Source organism: Ascaphus truei, chromosome 4 (genome assembly GCF_040206685.1).
Source record: "Ascaphus truei isolate aAscTru1 chromosome 4, aAscTru1.hap1, whole genome shotgun sequence".
Classification (NCBI taxonomy): Eukaryota; Metazoa; Chordata; class Amphibia; order Anura; family Ascaphidae; genus Ascaphus; species Ascaphus truei.
The window spans coordinates 32459952-32486637 of NC_134486.1; the positions used below are offsets into that span (position 1 = coordinate 32459952).

The 26686-nt window shown below is 46.2% G+C and overlaps 1 protein-coding gene across 1 annotated transcript in view; it reads right to left on the reverse strand.

Annotated features, from left to right (window-relative positions):
- The window catches only part of LOC142492674 (calpain-8-like), a 66924-nt gene that overhangs the window by 32135 nt on the left and 8103 nt on the right, over positions 1–26686 (reverse strand). The window contains exons 2-8 of the mRNA XM_075595527.1: positions 20843–20912; positions 17955–18073; positions 11102–11235; positions 5447–5615; positions 2914–3000; positions 2716–2801; positions 1162–1236 (exon numbers count right to left, since the gene is read on the reverse strand). Of these exons, the coding sequence (XP_075451642.1) occupies positions 1162–1236; positions 2716–2801; positions 2914–3000; positions 5447–5615; positions 11102–11235; positions 17955–18073; positions 20843–20912 (740 nt within the window). The remainder of the gene's footprint in view (positions 1–1161; positions 1237–2715; positions 2802–2913; positions 3001–5446; positions 5616–11101; positions 11236–17954; positions 18074–20842; positions 20913–26686) is intronic.

Here is a 26686-nt window from a genome sequence, read left to right on the forward strand (position 1 = left end):
GTGTTGTTGGGGCGTAGAGGAGGTGGGTAGTAGTGTTGTTGTGTTTTTGAATTTTTATTGTGTGTAGCGAGGATGGGTGAAGTTGGCATTTGGCCCTTGGTGTGTTTAGGCCTACCGGGTGGGTAGTGGGAGGGGTTACCCCTTCATTACCTTAGCGGTTTTAACCGCTAAGGTAATGAAGGGGTTACCTTAGCACTATTAACCACTAAGGTAATGAAGGAGTTAACTCCACCCGCAACCCCCCTCATCCCCCCCGCAAGGCCTAAACACCCACCAAGGGCCAAATACCATCTTCACCCACCCCTGCTACCCACAATAAACATGGCACCTTTAGTTAACCCCTTTATTGCCTTAGCGGTTAGTCGCTACGGTAATGAAGTTGCCTGTAAATGCATTTTTATTGCATCTGATTCATGCCGGGGGCTTCAAGGAGCTGGCATTAATGCATATCAGCTCTGGAGACCCCCGGCATCAATCCGATGCAGGAAAAATGCATTTTTTTTCTAAGTCCCTCTCTCGCCGCCGCCTCTGAAACTTCTCACCACCTTCACCCCAACTTTTTCTGGTGAGATGATTTTGGGAGCAATTGCCATTCTAGAGCCGCGAGTAGCCTCAATAAGCTAATCGAGGCCACTAGAATTGCACAAATCTCAAAACTGGCGATAAGGGGATTATCGCGGCTCAATTGGCGATGTGTTCTTTGGCGAGAGCCAAAAGTGCATTGTCTGCCCACTTATTGAGGCTTTCTGAATCGCTGTAGTCATTTTTGCCCGATAACAGCTACAAACGCTCGATAAGTGGGTTATGAAGGCTACTGGAATAGGCCCCTTAGAATCAAGTTAAAGGTGCACTATACTCTATGTCTAAGGACAGCATTATTTAATAGAAACCACACTTTTCTGTGGCAATTAACTGGGAATAAATAAAGTCAATAATTACTCAAAGTCTACCAAGTACAAAACGTAAGCAAAAACAGTACCACATTTAGCAAAAGAAAAAAACATGTCTCTGGGTTTCCTTTTCTTTGCTACATCGGGGGCTGTTTTGTGCTTCATTTTCCCCCAGTTTAGCCGCAAGGAGACTTTCAAATATACCCCGATGTTTGCTAGCATTGTCCGTGTTTTTGTCATGTTTATTCCAGGTAAATCATGTTACACTCACCACACTTCCCCATCATCTGACTTCTTACTAAGAGCAGCTTTCAGTTTGGGATCAATATCATTCCATTCTGGGGCCCTGTCATAAAAGAAAAATAATGAATGTAACTACTGTATAGTATTATTATAGGTTGTGCTTTGTAAGGCATTCAAAAAATGACACTGCATTGAAACTCATTGATGTTCAAGACCAGATTAATATGGACCGTTATATGGTACCGATCTGATGATGGACCATAAAAACGATGGCTACAGGGTGGCATACAGTAATTACTGTCTTCATAGAACAAAAGCAGCAGCTGTAAACTAATTAAGCAGGCTGGACTCCTGATTGCACAGGGAGATTAAAGTCAGGAAATGGCTTGCTCAGTGAGAGCCTGCTTTCCCAAGAGAAGGTGGGAGAGAGAGAGAGAAAGTTCTTCCCAGCTAAGGAAGCAAGCACAGTGGCACCGCTGGACGGTGGTCGTGGAGTCTGCTGGGACTGCCTGAAGGAAGGACGTGAGACTGCGCTGAAGCAGGGATGTGCTATTCATATCATTGCAACTACAGAGCAGAGGGATTCTCTGAACTCTCGCAGGGTCCAGACGGAATTACCTGGAGCCCCAACAGAAACAGATAAGAGATAAACACTATATTGATGTGCAGAGACTGTGTATATTGTTTAGAGATAATAGTACATGTTTTGAGCCGACAAGCATTTTAGCTGACGGCTACCGTTAGAGAGCTACAGTTACTGTGTAGTTAGACTCCTCCGAAGGAGTAGGTGTTATTTTTATGATTTGTTTTGACTTAAAAAGGACGGTGGAGCTGTTGGTGTATAATTTAACCCTGTAAATAAACCGCGTGCAGAGAAATACAATGTTTCCGGCCTTAATCTGGGATTAAAAGATACTGCGACGTGATGCAGACATCACACTAGTGTGAGACTATTGTTACGGTTTAAAGCTCAAACTGCTGGGAATATGGCAGCAAATGATCAGAAACAGGAAAATGTTGCAAAGACTTTGCACTGCTGGGGACATGGGCTAAAACCTGCTATAGAAATCAAAGGATGCTCCCGCCCCCCCTCAAAAAACAAACCCTTAATGGCTCAAACTTTCTGACTGCGCCATATTCTAACCTGAGCCACATGTTATCCTACAATGAGCAGTCACCTCACCTTCTTGTTTAAACATTGTCCCTCATTCCCTCTAGATTATAAACTCTCACGAGCAGAGCCTCCATTACCTCTTTGTATCTGTTTGTGCACGTCTGTCCTCACCTGTATGGAACTGGTCATGTTTTTGTAATATACAAAACTCTGTGCGCCATTGTTCCGCACTGCGGAATATGTTAGCGCTTCACAAATAAACGATAATAATAAATAATATTAAATAATATTAAAACTGGCATTAAGAGTTGAATTAATTATTTTTTTTAAACGTTCTACAGAACTGATTTATTTCCATTTTTAAAAAAACGACCGTGTAGGATATTGCATGAATTGCTCCTTTAACGCTTTTGATTTAAAGCAGCCAGATTGTTAAAATACGCATGAGAGAAATAACTTAAAACTCACTCGTCACTCCAACGTCCATTCCATTCTAAATTGCCCCAGGGATTTCTCAGCCTGATCAGCTTTTCCTTCCCCCCACGGTAGATCACCTGTATATCACACGACACATAGTTTGAGCTGTTAGTTCAGCAGAGTCATTTGTCTACTGACTTGGGCTGAGGTTTGCATGGGCTTGCATGTACTGAGTTCTGTTTCCTTTACCTCTTCTGCTCTAACCACAGAATATGCGTGTCCTTTAACCACTTTGCTGCTCGTGATTGTTTCATTTTCTTCCTTCACTGACGATTTCTACAGTAAGTAGAAAATGTAAAACATATTAATTACAATGAAATTGAATCAGCAAAAAAAAAAGGCAGTGAGCTCAGATAGGTTTAGATGTTCGGTCACATAAGTTGCTGATACAGAAACCATCTAGTTAAGATCATGTAGCAAAAAAACTAAATTAATACAATTGGATCTGATGCAAAGACCAATTTGACTTGAGTTTTACTGCTATAGGCAGGGAAGCTCTCCCATAACTGTCAGATCCCTGGGAAGTTAGGAAATGCTAGAAACAGTTGCTAGTTAGACCTGTGTTGTCAGGAAAGGTTAATTCAGTGCTAGAAGACCACTCGCGATCTGCGTTATCAGGGCCGAATCGTTGATAAACGCCTTTAAAAAGTAAAGGGCAGATATCGCTGATTCAGGCACGATAGCGTCTATCGCTCTTGGATGACTCCCAGCCAATGAGCAGAATATACAATGGGACAAGTGCAAGACCCAAACGCCCCAACTAACTATTCCAGACTAGGACAAAAGCCCTATATGGTGAAGGTTCAGTTCCCATGCTTTTGGGGATATTTTTGTGTGTACCGGGCGCTTATACCAGTGGCGTCCAATATATTCGCCACTCACCACATGTGGCGAATAGGCCAATGTATTGAGGCGAATGGAGGCACCGGGGGAAAGAGCCGGGACATCTGCCCAGCGGCTGCGCGGGGGGAAGGGGGGGGGGAGGTTGTCTCGGCTGCTAGGCGGCTGCGGGCTCGTACCTAGTGACAAACTGTCGGAAAGTGGTCCCGTGTCCTCATTCGCCTGCGGCGTGATAGGAGGCCTCCCCCCAGGTAAGGAGTATGGGAGGATATGTGTTTGGGGGGGTTATGTGTAATTGGGGAGGAGATATGTGTATTTGGGTGGGGAGTATGTGTATTTGGGTATGGGGAGGGATCATTATGTGTTTGTGGGGTGTGGGGGTTTACTATGTATATTTGGGGTGTGAGGGGTTTATTATGTGTATCTTTGGTGTTGGGGGTTATTATGTGTATGTGGGGGGTTGTGTATTGAGAGTGGGGAGCTTAGTGTGTGTGTTGGGGGAAGGGGATAGATGTGGGAGTGTGGGGGAGAGAGAGGTGGGGAGAGGAGGAGGGAGCAGGGAGTGTGAGAAATGGAGAGGGAGGGGGTGTAAGAGAGTGGGCGCATCGTGGTGGGCGTCCGTGACTCGTGAGTGAGACGCTATTGTGACTGACACAAGAATGTGGGGAATATGGAATGGTGACAACCTCAAGTGTGGCTAGCTTTAAATTCCTATTGGACACCGCTGGTTTACACTTTGTGTATTTATGCCACTTGTGTACCATAAATATTTCTATGCCATTTTTGAATAATTTTTTTTTTTGTTACTTATTTTGTAAAATATTTGTGGATATACAGTATTTGAAACATTTTGGAAATCTATTTGTGTCATTATTATTAGGAGAGTAGCCAGTCAATGTCCGTGTTTTGAAAATACAATGGGCTCTATGTATCAAAGTCAAAATGTTAATTTGCAACATCTGCGCCAGAAAAATACCTGCGCTAGGCAGCGTCTCTCTATTAATCTTAGTTGCGCCATTTATGGTTATGTCTGTGTCTGTCTGAGACGAGGGATCTATGGAACAAGTGGGAGGAGTTGGGGGTACAGTTATATTTTCATATTGACGCAGGTCTATGTATTAAAGCAGGGGTGCGCAAACTGCAGGGTGCGCCCCCCCAGTCGGGGGCGCAGCATTTGTACAGGCCCCACCCTCTTCCCCAAGGCATTTTAATTAAATGCCAGGGGATTGTGTCAGGCCTCTGCAACTTCCATTGCCTTGTCTTCGGCAACGCTGCGTCAAATGACGCTGCAGGGTCACATGACATCACATTGCCATGGCACCGTGACGTTGCGTGACCCCGCAGCGTTATTTGACGCCGAAGACAAGGCAAGGAGGGGGCGCAGCAGGGGGAGAGAGCAGTCAGGGGGCGCAGACTGAAAACTTTGTGCACCCCTGTATTAAGGGATGTGCGGCTTGGGGCACTTTTCTTAATGGTTTTCTACGTTGGTTTGTTCTGTCGCCTTAAATGGCGTAAGTATTTTTTTAGCGCAGAATACGCCATGAGCATGCGCCAGATTCTAAAACCGTAGAAATACGCTTCATAAATATGTTGCGTTTCAGCCAGAAAAAATGCTAATTTTCGGACACAACTGTGTGAGCGCACACGTACCTCTTCATACATAGAGCCCAAAGATTTCCTATGACTAAAGCCCCTCCAGTTTATTTTGTAATATATCCACAAGTTTATTGTCTTTTTTGTGTCACCCGGTTTTTTTTTGGGGGGGGGGGGAGTGCGTTTACATATTGAAGCTTCGTCTCCCAGTGTTGAGTAAAATAAGAAATAAGACATTGAATTTTGGGGAATTTATAAAAAGAAAAAGTTTACAAAATAGGAATCTTACAATTGTATAACAGGCGACCAGGGACTTTGCCCTCAGGGCTTTCTGGACTATCTGAAACAAGTCATTTGGACCATTTTTCAAATCGTATAACTCAGAGATGCCTCCAGTGACGTCCTCAAGCGCTTCTATGGGTTGACCTCCAGCCAGTGCTTCATATGATCCATTCAGCCTGCGGGACAAAACACAGACTAATGAAACAAAGACGGCATCAACGTTTTGCCGCACTGCTGACATTTCTCCAGTGTAGAAAGAACTTGTACCCACTGAGAAAAAGGAGTCATTTTAATGATAAATATTATCGTGCTTATTTCCCTGCAAAACAGGTTTTGTTTCCATGAAATTCCCACCTTAATGGCATGAGCAGTCTTTCCTAACTGGGGTTCCGTGGGCACTCTGGGGTTCCGTGAGAGAATTGAAAGGGGCCGCCGGAATTTCCTGATCTCCTAGAACAGGGAGACAGTAGGGCAGTTGCCTCTATCCCGATTGGCAGCTGCTGGGTAATGCAGCCAATCAGTTAAATATGTCAGGAGCCTGCGGGGTGTGGCCAAGCAGAGGAGGAAGCAGCATGGACCGGAGAGAGGTGAGGGTGGGTGTCCCGTTGGTGTGTTTGTTTTCTTTGACTGTCCTGTTGTGTGTGTGTGTGTTTTCTCTGACCCCTTCTGACTCCTGTGATTCTCTGCTCCCTCTGACTCCTTTAACTCTCTACCTCCTCTGACTCCCTGCTCCCTCGGACTCCTGTGACTCTCTGCACCCTTCTGACTCCTGTGACTCCCTGTCCCCTCTGACTCCTGTGACTCCCTATCCCCTCTGACTCCTGTGACTCCCTATCCCCTCTGACTCCTGTGACTCCCTGTCCCCTCTGACTCCCTATCCCTTCTAATCTCTACTAATCTAACTCCTGTCTCCCTGTCCCCTCTGACTCCTGTGACTCCCTATCCCCTCTGACTCCTGTGACTCCCTATCCCCTCTGACTCCTGTGACTCCCTATCCCCTCTGACTCCTGTGACTCCCTGTCCCCTCTGACTCCTGTGACTCCCTGTCCCCTCTGACTCCTGTGACTCCCTATCCCCTCTGACTCCTGTGACTCCCTATCCCCTCTGACTCCTGTGACTCCCTATCCCCTCTGACTCCTGTGTCTCCCTATCCCCTCTGACTCCTGTGACTCCCTATCCCCTCTGACTCCTGTGACTCCCTATCCCCTCTGACTCCTGTGACTCCCTATCCCCTCTGACTCCTCTGACTCCCTATCCCCTCTGACTCCTGTGACTCCCTGTCCCCTCTGACTCCTGTGACTCCCTGTCCCCTCTGACTCCCTATCCCTTCTAATCTCTACTAATCTAACTCCTGTCTCCCTGTCCCCTCTGACTCCTGTGACTCCCTATCCCCTCTGACTCCTGTGACTCCCTATCCCCTCTGACTCCTGTGACTCCCTATCCCCTCTGACTCCTGTGACTCCCTGTCCCCTCTGACTCCTGTGACTCCCTGTCCCCTCTGACTCCTGTGACTCCCTATCCCCTCTGACTCCTCTGACTCCCTATCCCCTCTGACTCCTGTGACTCCCTGTCCCCTCTGACTCCTGTGACTCCCTCTCCCCTCTGACTCCCTATCCCTTCTAATCTCTACTAATCTAACTCCTGTCTCCCTGTCCCCTCTGACTCCTGTGACTCCCTATCCCCCCTGACTCCTGTGACTCCCTATCCCCTCTGACTCCTGTGACTCCCTATCCCCTCTGACTCCTGTGACTCCCTATCCCCTCTGACTCCTGTGACTCCCTGTCCCCTCTGACTCCTGTGACTCCCTATCCCCTCTGACTCCTCTGACTCCCTGTCCCCTCTGACTCCTGTGACTCCCTATCCCCTCTGACTCCTGTGACTCCCTGTCCCCTCTGACTCCTGTGACTCCCTATCCCCTCTGACTCCTCTGACTCCCTGACTCCTGTGACTCCCTGTCCCCTCTGACTCCTGTGACTCCTCTGTCCCCTCTGACTCCCTGTCCCCTCTGACTCTGGTGACTCTCTTCCCCCTCTGACTCTGGTGACTCTCTCTGCCCCCTGTGACTGTGCCTCTGTCTCCTGCGACTCTTTGTCTCTCTGTTCTCTGTGACCCTGTCCTGTTGTACAGGGGCCTCAGTAACTGAGCAGCAAGCCCTGAGAGAAAAGAAGGTCGAAAAACACTGGCCTGGGTATTATGGCCCTTGTTTGATATGCTGTAAAGTCACTTCCCTGTGCGGGAGAAGATTGCAGCCTCATTCATATAAAAAGAAGCTAAATTTACGGCATACTGAAGAATAAAATGCCAAAAGGGTCAAAATAAATAAATAGAAATCCGTGATTTTTGTTACATTTTACTAAAAAGCAAATGACATAATGTATCATTTTTAAATGAATTTTCCCCTAAGGAATGCCATCTATTTGTACTTGAAGCAGGCTGTTTACTGATTTAGGATTACAGTGTAGACCACTTTGTGATAATATCGCTTTTACTGAGACCATTTCCCAAGATTAGTAACAATGACACTGCTCACTGTCAAAGCTTCCTGTTAATGTTAATAAAAGTATAACATTCCCCAACCCATACGTTTTCTCTTACCAACGAAAAAGTGACTTTCTCATAGACCTGAGGCTCATGTGATCGAATGCTTATTTTATTATCTCCAATGACAACTTATTTTTCGGTGCGTTTATTTTCTGGGGTTTTTTTTCCCCAAAAAAACATTTCCAGAGAGAGGCTGGTGCTATAATAATGCTACAGTAAGAAAACATACCCGGTACTGCAGTGGTCTTGATGAAGAAAAAATATATATTTATTTGAGCAGGATCCTGTGTGTGTGTGTGTGTGTATATATATACATATCTTAATTATTATAGCATGTTCTTGTATAGCGCTGCTAGTTGTACGCAGCGCTTTACAGAGACATTTTGCAGGCACACGTCCCTGCCCCGTGGAGCTTACAATCTATATTTTTGGTGCCTGAGACACAGGGAGATAAAGTGACTTGTCCAAGGTCACAAGGAGCCGACACCGGGAATTGAACCAGGTTCCCCTGCTCCAAACTCAGTGCCAGTCAGTGTCTTTACTCACTGAGCCTCTCCCTCTCTCTTAATTCACCAAGACCACTGGAGTGCCTGATATACGTTCTTAGAGCAGGGGTGCACAAACTGGAGGGGTGCGGCGCTTACAGAGGCCCCGCGTTCTCCCCCCCAACATTTAAATTAAATGCCGGGGGCGCGCGAGACCTCTGTAAGTTCCTTAGCCTTGTCTCAGAAGGCTTGTGACGCGTCGCCATGGGGTCGCATGATGAAAGAAACGCCAGAAACACGGTAAAGGGGTTGGGTGTGAGCAGGCAAGGGGGCTCAGGCAAAAAAGTTTGCGCACCCCTGTCTTACTGTAGAGAAGTTCTGCTTGGATACTTTGATTCAGTACTCATGGCAGGACTTCAATGTCACAAGTGCTCCCTCTTCAGTACATTATTAATGTTGCAGACAAGTATTTATTGCAAATATCATTTTAAACATGGAGAATATTTCAACGACTGTACTTGCCAAAGACATCAACATCTAACATAGTTTTAGTAATTTCTCATCATCTGCATCGTTCCATTTCTGTTTTCTGTATACTGTACTTTTATCTAAATAATTTGATTTCACTGATAATCAGTATTGTGGTTTGACCGTTTCTCTAGACATGGGGTGCACAAACTTATTTGTCTGCACCCCTGTGATGGTAGGGGGTTGCCAGCCTGCATTAATAAAAGGTCAGGCCCAGCTGGCTTCCTGCCCCTAGAAACAGTATGTCAAGGTCTGAAGTGTCAGCTCTTGGGTCTAGTTGTGAGCCCTAATGTATCCTATTGTATTTCTGTTCCCATTTTACAGTCCCCTGCAGGAATGTAAGCTAGGGGTGCCGGGTGTAGTTAGGATCCCTGTTAGGAAATAGCTGCAGGCCAGGGACTTTGGGAGCAGGAGATTAAGGGTGGATATTGGGGAGCAACTAGGGTTAAAAAGTGTATTAAATGTTGCTGACCGGAGTAGCCGGTAGTACTGTTATGTTACCCACAAATAGTGTATGATTTGCGGGTACGCGTCTGTAGATGAAGACGGGGAGGGTTATGGAAGTCTCATGTAAAATATAGCAAAAACCTGACCTGTTTTATTGAAGTATTTTACTTTATACGTTTTTACCATGTATGTTTTGTCAATGGGATGTAGCATTGGGCACCCCCTGTCTCTTGTTATATACAATTGCCAAGCACAGCAGCTCTCTTGTTGACATAAATATATATTCATGATGTGGTGAGTGCGGGAGTTTGAGCTAGCTGGGAATGTGTGTTAATCAATGTCTGACTGACCCCAGTAAGTGTATTCTGTCTGCATTTTGTATTTCATTGTGTGTGTACGCGGGTTTACCCGAATAAACCTCATTTTATTCCACCATCTTGTTTTGCCTAGTCAATGATCCCAAAAAAATATGTATGTGTTAAAAGTCCTGGTCTCCCATGACAGCCCCCTGCCTGCTCATGTCCCCTCCCCCTGGCGTTTTGACATTGCGACATCATGTGGCCCTGCAGTGTCATTTGACTCGGTGTAAATAGAGTGAAGCCCCTTAGCGCCAGACCCACAGAGGTCAGTTAATTACTTAATAAGCCACAAAACTAAGTTAACACCTCCAAGCATTAACGTGTACCTTCAGAGCTCACTACAGTTAAGTCATGTTTTCTCTGGCAAAGGGCATTTGCGTTAACAACGACGTCCGTTGGTTCTAATGAGAGGCAAATGAGGCGTTCCCCCTAACAACGCATATCCACACGGGTCCGTTAATGTTAACGGGGAAAAGAGGAGGGGGGGGAAGAGGGGGGGGAAGAAGAAGGGGCAGGGGGAGAAATACAGTGGAGTAACTCTTAATTTTTATACCTCTCAAAAAACTCATCTATACAATGTAACGAGACAACTGTGAATACACCTGGGACATATTGTAAGCTCCTCGGAGCAGGGACTCCTCTTCCTAAATGTTACGTTTATGTCTGAAGCACTTATTCCCATGACCTGTTATTTATATTATTTGTTATTTATATGATTACCACGTGTATTACTACTGTGAAGCGCTATGTACATTAATGGCGCTATGCAAAAAAAGATATACAATACATATGTTAATTTAAGTATGACTTAAATTAGTAATGTACTGTACATATTCCCGGTGTGTTCAGTGTTCAATTTTGTTCTCAGGTATCTCTGCACATGTCGTTTAAAGTAGGTTTTGAAAAGTTGTATAAAAGTCACTTGGGTCCCTCTCTACTTTACAACAATAAGGATTCTCTTAGCGCAATTTCCAAAAAGTACGTAACACAAATGTGTGAACCACTTTGACACTTTTTCATATCTCTAATATTACCCCCAGCAATTAATTCTCTACCTCTTCTTATGAGCACTGACAAGTTAACATAGCTTTATTTTAACCAAAATCTATTTGCTAAGCTGATACATAGCCCACTTTCTGATACATAATTACATTTTTTATTTATTATGCACGGTTGGGTTTCTCCTTTGGATTTTATAGAAGCTATTCTATTTCCCGTGTTTGTAAGTGAGCATAGTTTCAGTACGAAGTCTTATTTTTTGCAAAAAAACATTTCCAGTTGCAGGCTCCTCATGGCACTTACTTGGCGTAGGCCTTTTCCAACAGCGCACTCCAGAACTCACTACGTTCAGTTGACGTCAGAAACACCAACTTCCCGTTTTTCGTAGGCAGCCTGTCATCCACAACAATGTCCACCCATTCGCCATACTGCCAGAACTGAGAGAGGCCGGATCTTGTTATAAGTCAGTATGGAGACACTTTTATATTGAGGAATAATACAATTTACTGATTATATTGTGGATCTTAAATAGTTTGGTGTATACCGTATAAATTGTGCTACCCATTTGAGATTTTTAGTCACATTTCTGAAGCCTTTGAAGCTAATACAGTATATAACAATATATTATATTACAATACGAAACAGATTCATATTTTTGTTATTGATTGAGTTGTTCGAAAGGGTTAGTCTAACATACAGTAGCTGATCTAGCATTACTCATTCCCAGTTTCTATGTAGGTGTAGCACTATTGCTAAGCCTGCTGTCTACAAGCACTCCTAAATTCTTCTCCATCAAGGATTCAAGATATGGAAATAGTGGGTGCTCCAACAGTTCCAGAACGTACTGTAATATAAATCCGTTTCAATTAAATGAATCATATAGGTACAACTCTAATGTGGAGTGGGTATAATATACTAGTAAGTGAGTGACCAATGCATAATACTTCTCAATTCTCCTGGTGACAGTCAAAAAATGATGTTATCACTTCGCTGCAACCTCATTGGAGAAAATTATAATAAAAGTCCAAAACTCACAATCTTGTAGTAAATCCCGAGTAGTAATAATTCCTTCAATAGGTCTTGCCCACTTCTAGAGCCACCTAGAGTCTTTAGTGGCGTGTCCAGGCGCTGATAGAAGTCCAAACAGCCACAAAAAAGGCAAAAGCAGTTGCTTTTGCCTTTTTTGTTGCTCCATCAAGGATTCCCTTCATTTTTTCCCCATTTAATTTGTAAGTCGCCTATATATTCTTGTTTCACAAATGTATAACCGTACATGTATCTTTATTAAACCTCATCTACCATTTACCTGCCCACGTTTCCAGTCTCTCTAAGTCCTGGAGAGAAATTACATCCTGCTCTGATTTTACTACCTTACACAATTTAGTGTCATCAGCAAAGATGGAGACTTCGCTCTCTATGCCAATCTCAAGGTCATTAATAAACAAGTTAAAAAGCAGGGGTCCCAGTACTGATCCTTTAGGTACTCCAATCACAACTGGAACGGGTCAATTTTTCCAGTTTTCAATCAATGGTGCAACATTTTAACCGAGTCCATTTTCCTTTATTTTGTGCACTAACCTCTTGTGTGGCACTGTATTAAAAGCCTTTGCAAAATCTCAGTAGACCACATCAACTGTATTACCCTGGTATAAATTCCTACTTACCTCCTCAAATAAACTACTAAGGTTAGTTTGGCATGACCTAGCCTTCATAAATCCATGCTGATATGACTAATAATGTCATTATGCATTAGGTATTCCTGAATATATCATGCCATACTATACCTTCAAGTACAGGTGAGACGACGAGTATTCTAAAACTTGCCTTGGAAATTCTGGGGCAATATCCAGGTAATGCTGCCCACATGTCAGTGACATTTCTGCAGACAGACTAATGGCCCATTGGATTAACACAGCGGGGGTCCCTGGCAGTCCCATTCAAACTGAATGGGACTGCCTGGGACCCCTGCTGTGTTAATCCGATGGGCCATTAGTTTTTCTGCTGAAATGTCATAGGAAATGTTGCAGCATTACTGGGGTATTGTTGGTGATTGCCCCAAATTTTCCAAGGCAAGTTTTACAATACTCGTCGTCGCACCTGTAGCTTCCACATTATTGATGTCAGGCTTACAGGTCTGTAATTCCCAGATTGTGATTAGCGATGGGCGAAATTGGTTTCGCAGAATTTCCTGAGCTCTCCATTTTCTCTCAAGTTACTATACTTCAATATACTGACCTTGTTTCAACTCCTTTTTCTATCTTCACACTTAATACACAACTGCAATTGAAACACCGTTGCAATTTCAGTCATCCAGATCAGCAATCGCAAACTCAGGGTACATTATTACAAGCTTCTGTTTTAATTTCAGTATGGAGACACTTATATTGGTCAATAATGCAACAGACTAATTATATTGTGGATCTTAAATAGTTTGATGAATACTTTGGAAATCTCAAAAATGTAGCAACACTTACAGTATAAAGCCACATGTCTGAAGCCTATAAAGCTTATATATAACAATATATGATATTACAATATGAAACTTAATTTCATAGAATTGCATTTCTTAGTTATTGATTGAGTTGTACAAAATGGTTTATATGGACATAGCTGATCTAGCATTACTCATTCCCACTGTGTATACAAGAACTGCAATGTGGCAATTTGAGTCAGAAAAGGTGGACTGAATGATAGACCAGGGAAAAGCCAGTGCCAGCTACAATTAATAGGCTTAAGCTTCTTTAAATGTTCCAGTTTTGTATAATTTAATATTTTACTATTGTCTTTGACTATTGGTCTAGTTATTATAACTGTTGGATTTACTTTATGTGCCTTCAAAAAATGTTTTCCTATTGGCCGTAGTATTTATTATGTATTACCGAGTACCACCTTCAACTGCCTAATAGCGGAGTTGATATGATAACAGGTTAAAAACTTTAGTTGTTTAACTAATTATCATGGAAGAAGCCATGGGCGTCCGCAGGAGGGGGCAAGGGGGGGCGCTTGCCCCCCCTGGATATTATCCGGTAATAGAATCACTTGAGTGAGAGTCAGAGCAGGACTGCAGGGGAGGTGCGCCATCTAGCAGCCTGATCCGGAACTTCCTGTCTGCTGCTATAGAGCGCTCCTCACCACATGCAGCTCTCTCCTGCTCTGACAAGAGATTCTACTATTCTTTAAGCCGGGGGAGCCCTCCCCGTGCCTGTGTCCACCCAGGTAGGCATGGAGGGGGTGGGGGGAGGACTGTGAGAGCTGTGAGGGGGCTGGAAGAGATGTGAGGGGGGCTGGGAGAAATGTGAGGGGGGCTGGGAGAGATGTGAGGGGGGCTGGGAGAGATGTGAGGGGGGGGCTGAGTGAGATGTGAGGGGGGGCTGGGTGAGATGTGAGGGGGGGCTGGGTGAGATGTGAGGGGGGGGCTGGGTGAGATGTGAGGGAGGGCTGGGTGAGATGTGAGGGGGGGCTGGGTGAGATGTGAGGGGGACTGGGAGAGATGTGAGAGGGGCTGGGTGAGATGTGAGGGGGGCTGGGAGAGATGTGAGGGGGGTCTGGGTGAGATGTGAGGGGGGTCTGGGTGAGATGTGAGGGGTGCTGGGTGAGATGTGAGGGGGGGCTGGGTGAGATGTGAGGGGGGGCTGGGAGAGATGTGAGGGGGGCTGGGAGATATGTGAGGGGGCTAGGTGAGATGTGAGGGGGGCTGGTTGAGATGTTAGGGGGGCTGGGTGAGATGTGAGGGGGGGCTGGGAGAGATGTGAGATGTGAGGGGGGCTGGGAGAGATGTGAGGGGGGCTGGGAGAGATGTGAGAGGGCTGGGTGAGATGTGAGGGGGGCTGGGAGAGATGTCAGGTGTCTGGGAGAGATGTGAGGGGGGCTGGGTGAGATGTGAGGGGGGCTGGGAGAGATGTGAGGGGGGCTGGGAGAGATGTGACGGGGCTGGGAGAGATGTGAGGGGGGCTGGGAGAAATGTGGGGGGGGTCTGGGAGAGATGTGAGGGGAGTCTGGGAGAGATGTGAGGGGGGTCTGGGAGAGATGTGAGGGGGGTCTGGGAGAGATGTGAGGGGGACTGGGAGAGATGTGAGGGGGACTGGGTGAGATTTGAGGGGGACTGGGAGAAATGTGAGGGGGGCTGTGGACTCTTCATCCCCCCCCATGTGCAGTCCTGTTCTACTTAATGAAACATAAACACAAAACATCTCCCCCGGCTCTCTCTCTTCCCCCCCCTCCTGGCTCTCTCTCCCCCCCCTCCTGGCTCTCTCTCCCCCCCCCCCCCTCCTGGCTCTCTCTCCCCCCCCTCGTGGCACTCTCTTTTTTTTTAATCACACCACTGCGTTCAGTACGCTATAAACGCCATAAACAGACTCCGGGAGGACTGGGACGGAGGTGGCTGGGTCCCCCTGGCGCCGCGGCAGGCAGCTAGTGGTAGGCTCGCCTACGCTGCTACGCAGGAGGAAGCGCAGCGCACTGTCATTGGTAGCACTTGGGAGTGAGGTGGCTCTCATTGGTAGCACTACCTACCAATGAGAGCCGCCTCACTCCCAAGTCGGGACCAATCTGTGCCGCGGCCGGGCCCACCATTGCGCTACGGCGGCGCCGGTGCCAACAAGTCCACTCATCATTGGTAGCTGAGCGCTACCAATGAGAGAGCCGCCGCCATCCCTTGATGACCCAGTTCCTGAGCCGGACCAATCATGGTCCGACTCTGACCTCCACACTCATCACGCGGCCTCCCGCCCATCATGCTCCCGCCTCCTCTGACTCGTCGTCAATTTGCGCAGGTTCACAGTTCAGAGAGTCTGCTGAAGAGTGAAGACGCAGGCAGCAGCACTCTCTCTGCGCAATAGGCCCCGGCGGCCCCGGCACTCTGCTGAGTAGACGGAAATTAGTTCTGAAATCTGAATCCAAGACTCCACAGACCACAGTAGTTTTGCTGCCTCAGGGGGCAGAAGGTAGCATTTGGAATTGGCAACAATTTGAAAATTAGGGTACAAAGACAACACGACGTTTCGCTGGGTGCCAGGGACACCACATACATCATGGTGGCTATTTATTAAGCTGAGCTGAATAGAGTGTGAGAAAGATTCTGAGAGAATGGAGAAATATTATGGGAAAAGCAAGACAGGGGCAGGGTGAGAGTGAGAGAGCAGCGAGAGAGAGTAAAAGTAAAATAGATACAGCAAAAGAGAGACAAAGGAGCATGATGCTACTATGGAGGGAAAAAGAAAGATGGGGAGAGAGAGGGAGCACATGATAGAAAAAACCTTGCACTGTGTCTTGTGTGTTGTTGAAAAAACAAGGAGAAGCAGACAGTGAAAAACAAGGGAAAGCAAGCAAGCACTCAGAAAAACGGGGGAGCGGAAGATGTGGGATAATATCTGTGAATGATGTGGATGCAATCCAATGCTAAGGCAAGTGCTGTGGGGTTATAACTGGTGCTGTGTGGCAAGTGTTTTGGGTGCAATCTGCTGCTGTGGGTGCAATCTAGTGCTGTGGCAAGTGAAATCTGGCACTACAGTATATATATATATATATATATATATATATATATATATATATATATTGTGTGTGTGTGTACAGTCATACTAATCAGTGCCCCCACATAGCTCGTAGGTCGCAGCACACCCCGTTCCACAGCGGAACGGGATGGACCCAATGATGAAGCATGCCACCAAGGGGAAACCCTATTGGGTGAGGGTTATATAAAGAAAACATTCTGTTTTCCTTGCTTTTTTACAAAGAGTTGGTTTTGCAGTACTGAAGGGTCTTTTTTTTAATCAGAAGTATATATACCCACCCACCCACACTGTGTGCCGCACACATACACTTTACCTTTTTCCAAGTTTCTATTACTGCATACAGGGCTGTATTCAATAAATAGTGCATTGTAGGTGAGTTATTTGAAGTTCACAAATCTCATCTTACCAATATAACTATGCATTCGGCAAGGAAAGCTTGGATCTCCTAGCAGGAGAGCTTTAAAGGGATTTTTCAACTCCCTGCAGCTCATCTACAACCCACAGTTTATTCAATACCGCCAGCCCGGTGATGAGAAGAGTATTTAATGATCCCCATTTCTTTTTCTTGTGCCCCACCTGGCACACATCATGTCGGAGGATCCTGCGCAGAGAAGCAGCCTTAAAAAGTAGTAGTACGGCTGGAATTTCTGCACTTTAGCGCCAGAGTGACATGGCAAGTTCTCCAGTCACCCACCAGATCCTGTAACCCTGAGTAGCTGCTCTTTTCTGATGTCATAACTACACTTTCACAATTGCCTTATTATCCTTCAAGCTTTCTAAAATTTGCTTGAAAATGCACCATTTGCACACTCTTTTTTTCAAAATTTTCTCGGGGTGGGAGAACCCCCCTTATGCTGGTCGGGCTCGCTCGCCACAGTGCACTCACCACCACTTTTACGCCGGGCACTGACGGTTAAAATTATGCCCCCCCCCCCAAAAAAAAAATTCTGCGGACGCCCATGGAAGAAGCCTTACTAAAACGTGAGAGCCAGTGAGGATGAAACAAGACTAATCAGGCAAAGCAGGAGATATATAGAGTAATAGTAAAAATAGATGATAATAAAAGAGGGAGAGGGAGGGGGGAGAGGGAGAGCAGTTGAAAGAAGGGAATGCAGAATAGTAAGATCTGCAGAGATTATACACAACAAAGACACAGAAACAGGCAGGGCACTAACTAGAAAAATGTGTCACAGGGGAGATAGCATAGAAGAGTGTTCGGCAGTCACAGAAAGGAGGGCTAACTATTAGAGGCAGGTGAAGGCAAACCAGAGCAGACTAAGGGTGCGGACATGGGTGAGAGCCTGTGTCCTATACAGATGTAATGTAAACTGATGAGATACACCAGGTGTAGATAGGAAAGATAGGGACAGGGGATGTCATAGAAAGGCAAAGAATCAAAAACTATAGGGAACAGAGACCTGAAAAAATGTGCTGGGAAGCAGCTAATAGGGTTAATTGTATATTAATTCCAATTCAAATGGATTAAAGGCAACTAAGTGTTAATTACCGATAACCATATTAAATAGAGGGGAGAGAGAAATACACAGGGATCCTGGCTTTAATGTATTGATTGAGCCTCAAACGTGACAATTGACTACATCTACAGTATGCAGTACCCAGGTACTTATCAGTACACCCCCTGTTACCTGGAAGTGGAAGATTCCTGCATAGTTGTTCTGGAAGCTTTGGTTCTTTGGAACAACTTGGGACAGGAGGTCTCTGTTCAATGTAAGAGATGCAATGGCAGCCAGGAGCCAGCAATCCCCTGTAGAAATACAACATTGGTGTTAAAACTGGTAGCAACTGTCAATACTTATCTTACAGACAGAGGTGCACGTTTGATGGGGCAAAACCTGCAAAGTTATAATATGTTTGTTTTTAGGCACATACATTTCTAATTGTTGTTAGAAGTGAAGCAAACTGCTTTCTAGTTTTGCTTCTTGCAATTAGACTTTTCGTCCTCAATTTGAAAAGCCAATAAATACTCAAGTGTAAAAGAAACATTACAATTGTTAGACGGTGTTACATGGTTGAGTGCTCGCACTTTATTGTACTTCCAGCATATGTTGCTAAGAAAGACTGGGGATTGAGGCCAATCTCCGGCCATGGGGCAAAAAGCCCCAGACATCCAGTAATTGTACATGGAGTCCCTGCGGCTGCCCGAGTCTCTCTTTCCCCAGAGCCAAAGGAAATTGCTTTAGTGCTGCTCCTGGGAAGCAGCGAGTCCTGAGTCTGACCCCATCTGTAGAGGCTTCAAAAGAAGTTCTCTACTACTAATTATTGAGTAGTGTGTATTAACACGAATATATACTGTATAATGACCACTACTCAATGTACAGTACTGGAAAGTCATCTTCCCTGCGCTGCCAGAGATGATTTTAGACTTATTTGAATGCGTAAACAGTAATCACACACAGACACAAGTACCCATAAAAGGTATTGGGGGGGGGGGGGGAGTAACAGTACTTTACATAATTTCACAATCGAGGATTAAATTAATGTTGTCCTGTTTAGTTTGTATGATGCTTCCCAATTGCATATCCTTGCATGCATCTGTATTAACCCTCAGTTTATACGGCTCTGGGTCGTTTCTGCATACTTTTCATACTGAACTGGTCTCCCCACGCTCTTCATTTTGTCAATTATTATTAATATTTTATCATACAATTTCCCAATAAATTTGTACTTTAAAAAAGGTTTGCTGCATTCTTAAGTGTGATTTTATTATGTCTTGGGGCTGTATCTGAATCTTTTCCCGTAGGAACGAATCTCCGGTTAATATAATGGAAGTCAATGGGAAAATAGGGTTTGATATATGGAATTTTGCTTTATGGAAAACTTTTCAGGAATCTGTTCTGTATATAGAGGGATTCCTGTATTTCTGGTATAGGCACAGAACATGAAGCTATTTTTTAAAGCCTCTCATATGTAAAAAAGAATAAGTGCAGGTTTAGTGCTGCAATACATTATGGTGCCTAATTACAAGAACATGCTATTATTATTATTATTAGTCTTCTGTATAGAAAATAATGGTGTTACTTGTATGTATGTATCTATGTATATCTTTATTAATATAGCGCCAACAGTGCACTCAGCGCTTTACAAAGACCATACAGTACAAGGAATTATAATACAAAAAGCGGAGCAAAGTCAGACAATAGGAAAGGAAATCCCTGCCCCGGAGAGCTTACAATCTAAGTGGTATGTTGGGAGAGTTACAGAGACAGCAGGTGAGGGAATAAGTGCAGTAGATGGCAGTGCTTGGCCACAATGGTTAGTAGGAGCGACTGTGAGTGTGGGACAGTAGCCATGAGTGCAAGCTATAGGGATGCTTCTATTGCGATGTGAGCTCTAAGGTTGCCCGGTATTACATTAGATGGGGTAGTACAATTGGGGAAAGAGGTGGCATGAAGGCGTGGCGAGAGCAGGTGTGTATATGGCTGGGTCCAGGATTAGGAGAGAGATCCCCAGCAGCAAGAAGGATGAGTAGAGAGAGAGATAGGGGAGATAAATAGAGGAATTGTGGGTGGGTGGGAATTTCCATTAGGCCTGCTAGGCCGGGCATAGGACGGCAAAATTTTGGGGCGGCAAAAATGTCCGTCCCCATATACATTTTCCGTGTTCTCGGCCCTGATGGGAATGCACTTACATGTGGTGGCCGCTTCCTCGCTGCAACCCTCCACTATTGGAATCCCAAACTCAAATGATGCCACGGACGTCACCAACGTGACGTCACACAACGTCTCATTGCCATGGCAAAATGATGTCAAATGACGTCATGACGTCGCATTACCATGGCAACGCGGTGCTGTGCGCCATCACGTTGGTGACGGCCACGGCGTCGGGATTCGAATGGAGAAGGAGGATCGCTGCAAGGAGGCGGCCACCACATAAGTGCCTTGGGGCGGCGGACTTTCAAATCCGCCGCTGGAAAAAGGTGTGTAAATAGCGGCGCAGTGCATGGGCACATGCATAGGTGGAGGGGAGGAGCGATGAAGAAATATGGATAGAAGGGGAGTGGGGAAGTTGGGGAGAAGAGAAAAGTTTACAAAGGAGTGAGAAAACAGCAAATAGGGAGGGCATCATGAGATGCAGGGAGAGAGGTAGGAGGAGACAGTTCCCCGGTATTGGGGGATAAGAGTAGGAGTTGAAAGGGAAGGTGTATAAATATGGCCTGGCAGAGCAGTGTTGCACGGAATATTAAGCAGCAGTTTAGAAACTGTGTCTGTAGATGTGTACAAATTGTCAGAGCATCTAGAAAGTCCCGTTCTCACAGTGGCAGGGTCGTTGTTGTTATTGAAGTGCAGAGTCCAGTTCACCTCTAATTCTAACTCCAATATTAACAAACAGACACTTCATACTGTACGTGACACTTAAGATGTTACGCAGCCATATGGCACAGACAAGATAGACTGACTTAAATACAGATTCACTTGACTAATAATTAAGGGGAGGCTTTACCTAGTCAACTCAGACAGACATATCAAGGAGATGTAAATTAGAGAAAAGTTCTGTTGCAATTGGGGTTACTTACCAAGTGCCCCTTGGCAAACATCTAGACGAGTTGCCCCATCAACAATAAATTGAGGGTTGGGATGTATTTCCTATAAGCAAGTTAAAAAAAAATGCAGGTATTAGTGGTATCAAATTACATAATGAGAGAGAACAGTCTAGCTGTGTTAACGCCATTAACGCAATAATCCCACCTTATCATTGTTTTTTTCCAACAACATTCTAGCCGGGAAGTGTGGGGTCCTGACCAACAATTTGTTGGGCTGACTACCAACCAATGTAGTTCTATGGACCAGCACAGTTCCTGAGATACTTACAGGTGTAGCGATTGCTGTTATTACAACCTATAGGGAAATCAAAATGGCAGCCAAATGTATTGCAGGTCCCATGAGCCTATAAGAAGCTGCAATGTCATCCACTGCGACTTCCTATCAGACAGTCATTGTAATGTCCAGGGAGAAAACCAGCAACTACGCCGATAAGTGCCTCGTAGGTCACCGGAGCTAAGAATAGTGTGGTTCAGCTCCGGAGTATTTCCTGGGTCGAATGCGGCAAAAACGATATATTTCAAGTAGGCGGGACTGCTGCTGTGAAGGGGCAGCTGTAAGTAACAACTTGCAAGTATAATTGGCATCATTTCAAAGATTTGATCACTCCTAGAGTAACAGTATTGTTAACCTGCAGGCAATCAGAAGCATCATGGCACGCATGCAACACATGGCCTACAAATCACACGGGGGGGGGAAGGGGGAGGGAAAAACAGCAAAGTATTTGCTGGAATGTTGGAATTTGCTGTTTTTTAGTGTTTGTTCAGGACCCCCAAATTACCTAACAATGTGACATAGCATTGTCATTAGCTCAATATCATCCTGGTGGGACAGCACTTTCAGGTAGAATTTGCCATGTTGTTTGATCTATATGTGTGTTGTCCCTCATTATGGTTGACAGCTGTCTCTAATTTCTTGGGAATGCCCGCAAATGATGTTGGCTAAGGCAGCAAGTTGTGCCATATTTGAAGACAAATAACCTTGCAGTGCTTTTCCTATGTATGACTAGGTTCGGTGACTGCCCTTGCGTTTTGTACAGAGGGCAGAGTGTGAAGAAAGACACAGGAAGGCTGATCGTTTGGTCAACAGAGGTTGTAAAGTGGTGACTGCAGGGAAACTGTTCTGTAGCTACCAACTCCCACCTAGAAACTGGCCTTTCTTGCTTTGAAATCTGTTCACTCCAATTACAGAGTGACATTCTCCCAGTGTTTGTAGTCCGGGGATCTGTTTGAGCTCTTTGGGAAGGGCGGGTACCCCGCTTTTATATTGCACTAATTCAGTGCAAAAAATCTACGTAAAAGTGCAGCAGGAAAGTGTAATTTATTCACAAAAATGTGTTACCCGGAAGTAATACTCTGAGAGTTAACTCTCGTTTTCAAGTATGTTCTGGGCACAGAGTTATAATGACAAATACATGGTTACAAATACACGGTTACATTAAATGAACAGTGGTTATACATTCAATTTACAGTCAGTGCATGAAGAGTTAAAAATAATATGTGTAGCCCTGCTTCCTATCACTAGCAAGCCACTACTCTGTGCTGTGTTACCTGTAGGCTCACAGGGCCTAAGTCTCTGCCACGGAGAGCCTGGGGTGCGTGCAATAGGTATAACGGGTGCAGCGCCTCCACCTGCGACAGCTCCCGCCAACGGGGTAGTGGGTCTTCGCAGGACGTATATGCAAGAATTACACTCACACAGCCAAGTTCTATAACAACCTCCTTTACTTGCAAACAAAGCTCACAGTTAATTACATACCATAACATCCCAACATATATATGCTTTATATATCGCGCCACGGCGGACGCAAGCACTATCTTGCGCCACGGCGGATGCCCCACAAACATGCGCCACGGCGGACGCCAATAATACTTCCCACACCCTCCACCGGGTGATCCCACCCGGTGTCCGATTCTTAACGGATTAGTCCTCCCGCTCTTTATAAGCCACTATATGTGTGTATGTGTGACTGCGCAGCCACTGTGTCTCGAGTACAGGGAAAAAGGAGACCAAAAGCGCACCAGCACAAACGGAGCAGGAAGGACCCAAAAACGAAAAATAATTAAAAGGGCACTTTAATGTGACAAAAGACCCATCCAACGCGTTTCGAACGTCACAGCGTTCTTTTCCTTGAAAAAGAACGCTGTGACGTTCGAAACGCGTTGGATGGGTCTTTTGTCACATTAAAGTAACCCTTTTAATTATTTTTCGTTTTTGAGCCCTTCCTGCTCCGTTTGTGCTGGTGCGCTTTTGGTCTCCTTTTTCCCTGTATTGCATTTAGTAGATGCACAGCCTGCCTACCTACCCCACCAGGATGTGAGTATTTGCATTTTTTCCAGGGAAACCTGCCAATGAGACTGATGGTAAGTGGGCTTGCACCATATGCCACCTGTCTTCAGGAGGATAGTACCCTTACTATTGCACATTAGGTACTATATCATTTGTTAGTACCCTGGTTTGGTGGTTTGGCTTATTTTGGATCAATATACCTGCATTTGAGCGCTTCAGCTATTTTCTACACTACTGTGTCTCGAGTGAATGAATGGTACCATTTGTGCACTTGTTGAAATACCTGCCGAGCACTCCAGTGCTCTGTACTGCCCCGGTCTTCGCAAAAGGTCTCTGTACGTCGACAACGTCCTCTCCCTCTATCGAGGGTCCGGGGCGATCCCACCCGGACTCTGGTAACAACCTGTGGGGTCTGAGCCCAGACCTCCCGCAGAAAGTATAGTCCCGATCAAGGTCTAAAGATACAATGGGAACAGGAACCTCACTAAGGCGATCCCTAGCTCTGCTTGTCTCTACCGTGACTCAGGGCTAACTGGGCCTGGGGCACATGGCCTGCGCCATGGCGGTTCAACCTCCTCTCACAGACTCTCTGTCTCCTCTCCTCTCTGACAAGCTCTGCTCCACGTGCGTGCAACCACCTCCCTATATCTCCTGCACCTCCTCAGCCCATTGGCTCAACTCTCTCACCTGACCCTCCCCGCGGGGCTGCTGGGTCAAGGGACTGCTCCCTCTCACCAAATGCACTCTCCTCCTTCGCGGGCTTTTGCAACTACTCTGTGCAAGCGCAACCTCCCGCTCTTTCAGGGTGAATCAGAGGTCTCGGCTACATCCTCCCCCCTGTGGATTCCAACGTCCCCGCTTGGACAACGATACAGCACAACCAGCTATATAATGAAAAACACTAATACATTGGTCTCTATATCAACTTGTACATTTCACTGAACATGATAATAACGGATTGGACCCAGCTGCGAGCCCACTGCTGAGCCTCATAATGGGGTGCCCCGAACTGATCATAAGCCAGCCTCGTTGGAGGTTGGCCAGCTCTTTGGCTTCTGCGAATTGGTTCTTCAGCTACCTCTTCTGGAGAGTAGCAATTCTCATCGGGTATTTCCAACTCTGCCCTTGAGGGGCTGGGTACATCTATAAAGTCTCTCTGTGGTACAAAGCACGGGCTCTGTGGATCTAGCGGTTGACTCATTGGAGTCAGCGTCTCTGTTGTTGGGCCAAGGGGCGTCCGGAAGGCCCTTTTGAGAGGTTCCTTCCTTTGGATCTTCCAGACTTTCTTCATTCCGGACTTCTTCTCCTGATGACATTTCCCCACTCAGGGGAGATGTAGGCCACTCCAAGTCTCCTTCTTCTATTTGGGGAATAGGGAGCAGATGATTGCGATGCCACGTCTTTCCCGACCCTCCGAGTCTTTGATGCGGTAGACTGGAAGGCTAGGCATTTGAGAGATTACTTCGTACACCCCCTCCCGCCAACGGTCAGCAAACTTATGTTTTCCCGGTACTCCCAGGTTGCGGAGAAGTACGGCATCACCAGGTTTAATGCCTCTATGTTTTACTTTGTGATCATACCGCCTTTTGTTCCCTGCATTCAGTTTTTCAGTGGATCTCTCGGCTTGCCCATAGGCCTTCTGTAGATTCTCTTGTAATCTTTGTACATAGCGAAAATGGGTGGTATTGTGTACCCCATCGGTGGAGACTCTCAACTGGATATCCACTGGTAAACGGGCTTCACGGCCGAACATGAGGAAGCAGGGCGAGAACCCGGTAGATTAGTGTCGGGTGCAATTATAAGCATGGACCAGAGTCTCCACATGGCGACTCCACTTAGTCTTCTCTACACCGGTTAGCGTGCCCAGCATGTTCAGCAGAGTGCGATTGAACCGTTTGGGTAAAGCATCCCCTTCTGGGTGGTAAGGGGTAGTACGGGACTTTTTGATGTGTAGGAGGTTCAGCAATTCTTTTATTAGCTTACTTTCAAAGTCCCGTCCTTGATCAGAGTGCAGACGTTGAGGAAGCCCATAATGTATGAAATACTTCTCCCAGAGTACCTTAGCCACGATAATGGCTTTTTGATCTTTGGTCGGAAAGGCCTGGGCGTAGCGGGTGTAATGATCAGTGATGACCAGCACGTTCCCCATGCCATGGGTGTCGGGCTCGATGCACAAGAAGTCCATGCAGACTAAATCCATAGGTCCCGTACTTTTTAGGTGGCCCATGGGGGCAGCTCTAGTGGGCAGAGTCTTGCGTTGGATACACCGCACACACCTATGACAGTGATGCTCCACGGATTCTCTCATTTTTGGCCAAAAAAATCTATCTCTCACTAGTCCAAAAGTCTTGTCTATCCCCAGATGTCCGTGTTCATCATGGAGAGCTTTCAACACTAAGTATTGTAGTTGTTTTGGTAACACTAGTTGTCGGCGACCCGGGTGGTCATGATATTTCACCACTCGGTACAACAGCCTATCTTGGATTTCAAATTTGTCTGCCTCCCGCATCAGTATACCTCCAACATCTCCCGGAGTCTGGCGGAGCAGGCCTCGTCGATTTTGTCGAATGGCATCATGGATAGTCCCGGCGACCGGATCTTGTTCTTGGTAACGTACCATATCCTCCCAGGCAATGATTTGATCGGGGGTAACATGCATCCCACTCGGGTCACGATAGGCTTCGGGTATAGCGGTAGAGGCGCACCCTAGGGAGTCAGCTACCCACAATTCCGAAAAGGCTACTTTCTCATCTATGATGGCGGCCGTGCAACAGAGCGCTCTTATCCCGGGTCCAGGAATCTCTTCCCACTGCTCTTCGTCGGGTGTAGGGATCTACCCCGGTCGCCTCGACAAGGCATCAGCTCCAATGTTCAAGGGCCCAGGTTTGTATTTCAAGGTGAAGTTGTAATTGAAGAGCGCAGCCAGCCAGCGATGTCCGGCCGCATGAAGTTTGGCAGAGGTCATGATGTAAGTGAGAGGATTGTTGTCGGTGCGTACCTGGAACGACACCCCATACAGGTAGTCCCGAAGTTTGTCCACTATAGCCAACTTAAGAGCCAAGAACTCGAGCTTGTGTACCGGATAATTCTGCTCACTGACCGTGAGACTACGGCTGATATACGCTACGGGTCGCAACCCCTCAGGATATTTTTGATGCAACACGGCTCCTAGGCCACTCAGACTGGCGTCCACGTGTAGGATGTAGGGTTGCTCGGGATTGGCGTAGGCCAATACCGGAGCAGCCGTCAGGCTCTGCTTCAAGTCGTGGAAGGCTTGGTCGCACTCGGGGGTCCATTTATCCCCGAAGGGCTGTCTGGCAGAGTTGGTCTTCTGGCCCGCCTCCGACGGGTATATGCGGAGCAGGCTGTTGAGGGCTTTGGCCCTACGTGAGTACCCCTCCACAAATCTGCGATAGTAGCCGCAGAATCCCAGGAACGAGCACAGCTCCCCCACATTCTCCGGGCGAGGCCAGTTAACGACAGCTTCTATTTTAGCGGGATCAGTGACAATTCCGGCGCCGGACACTATG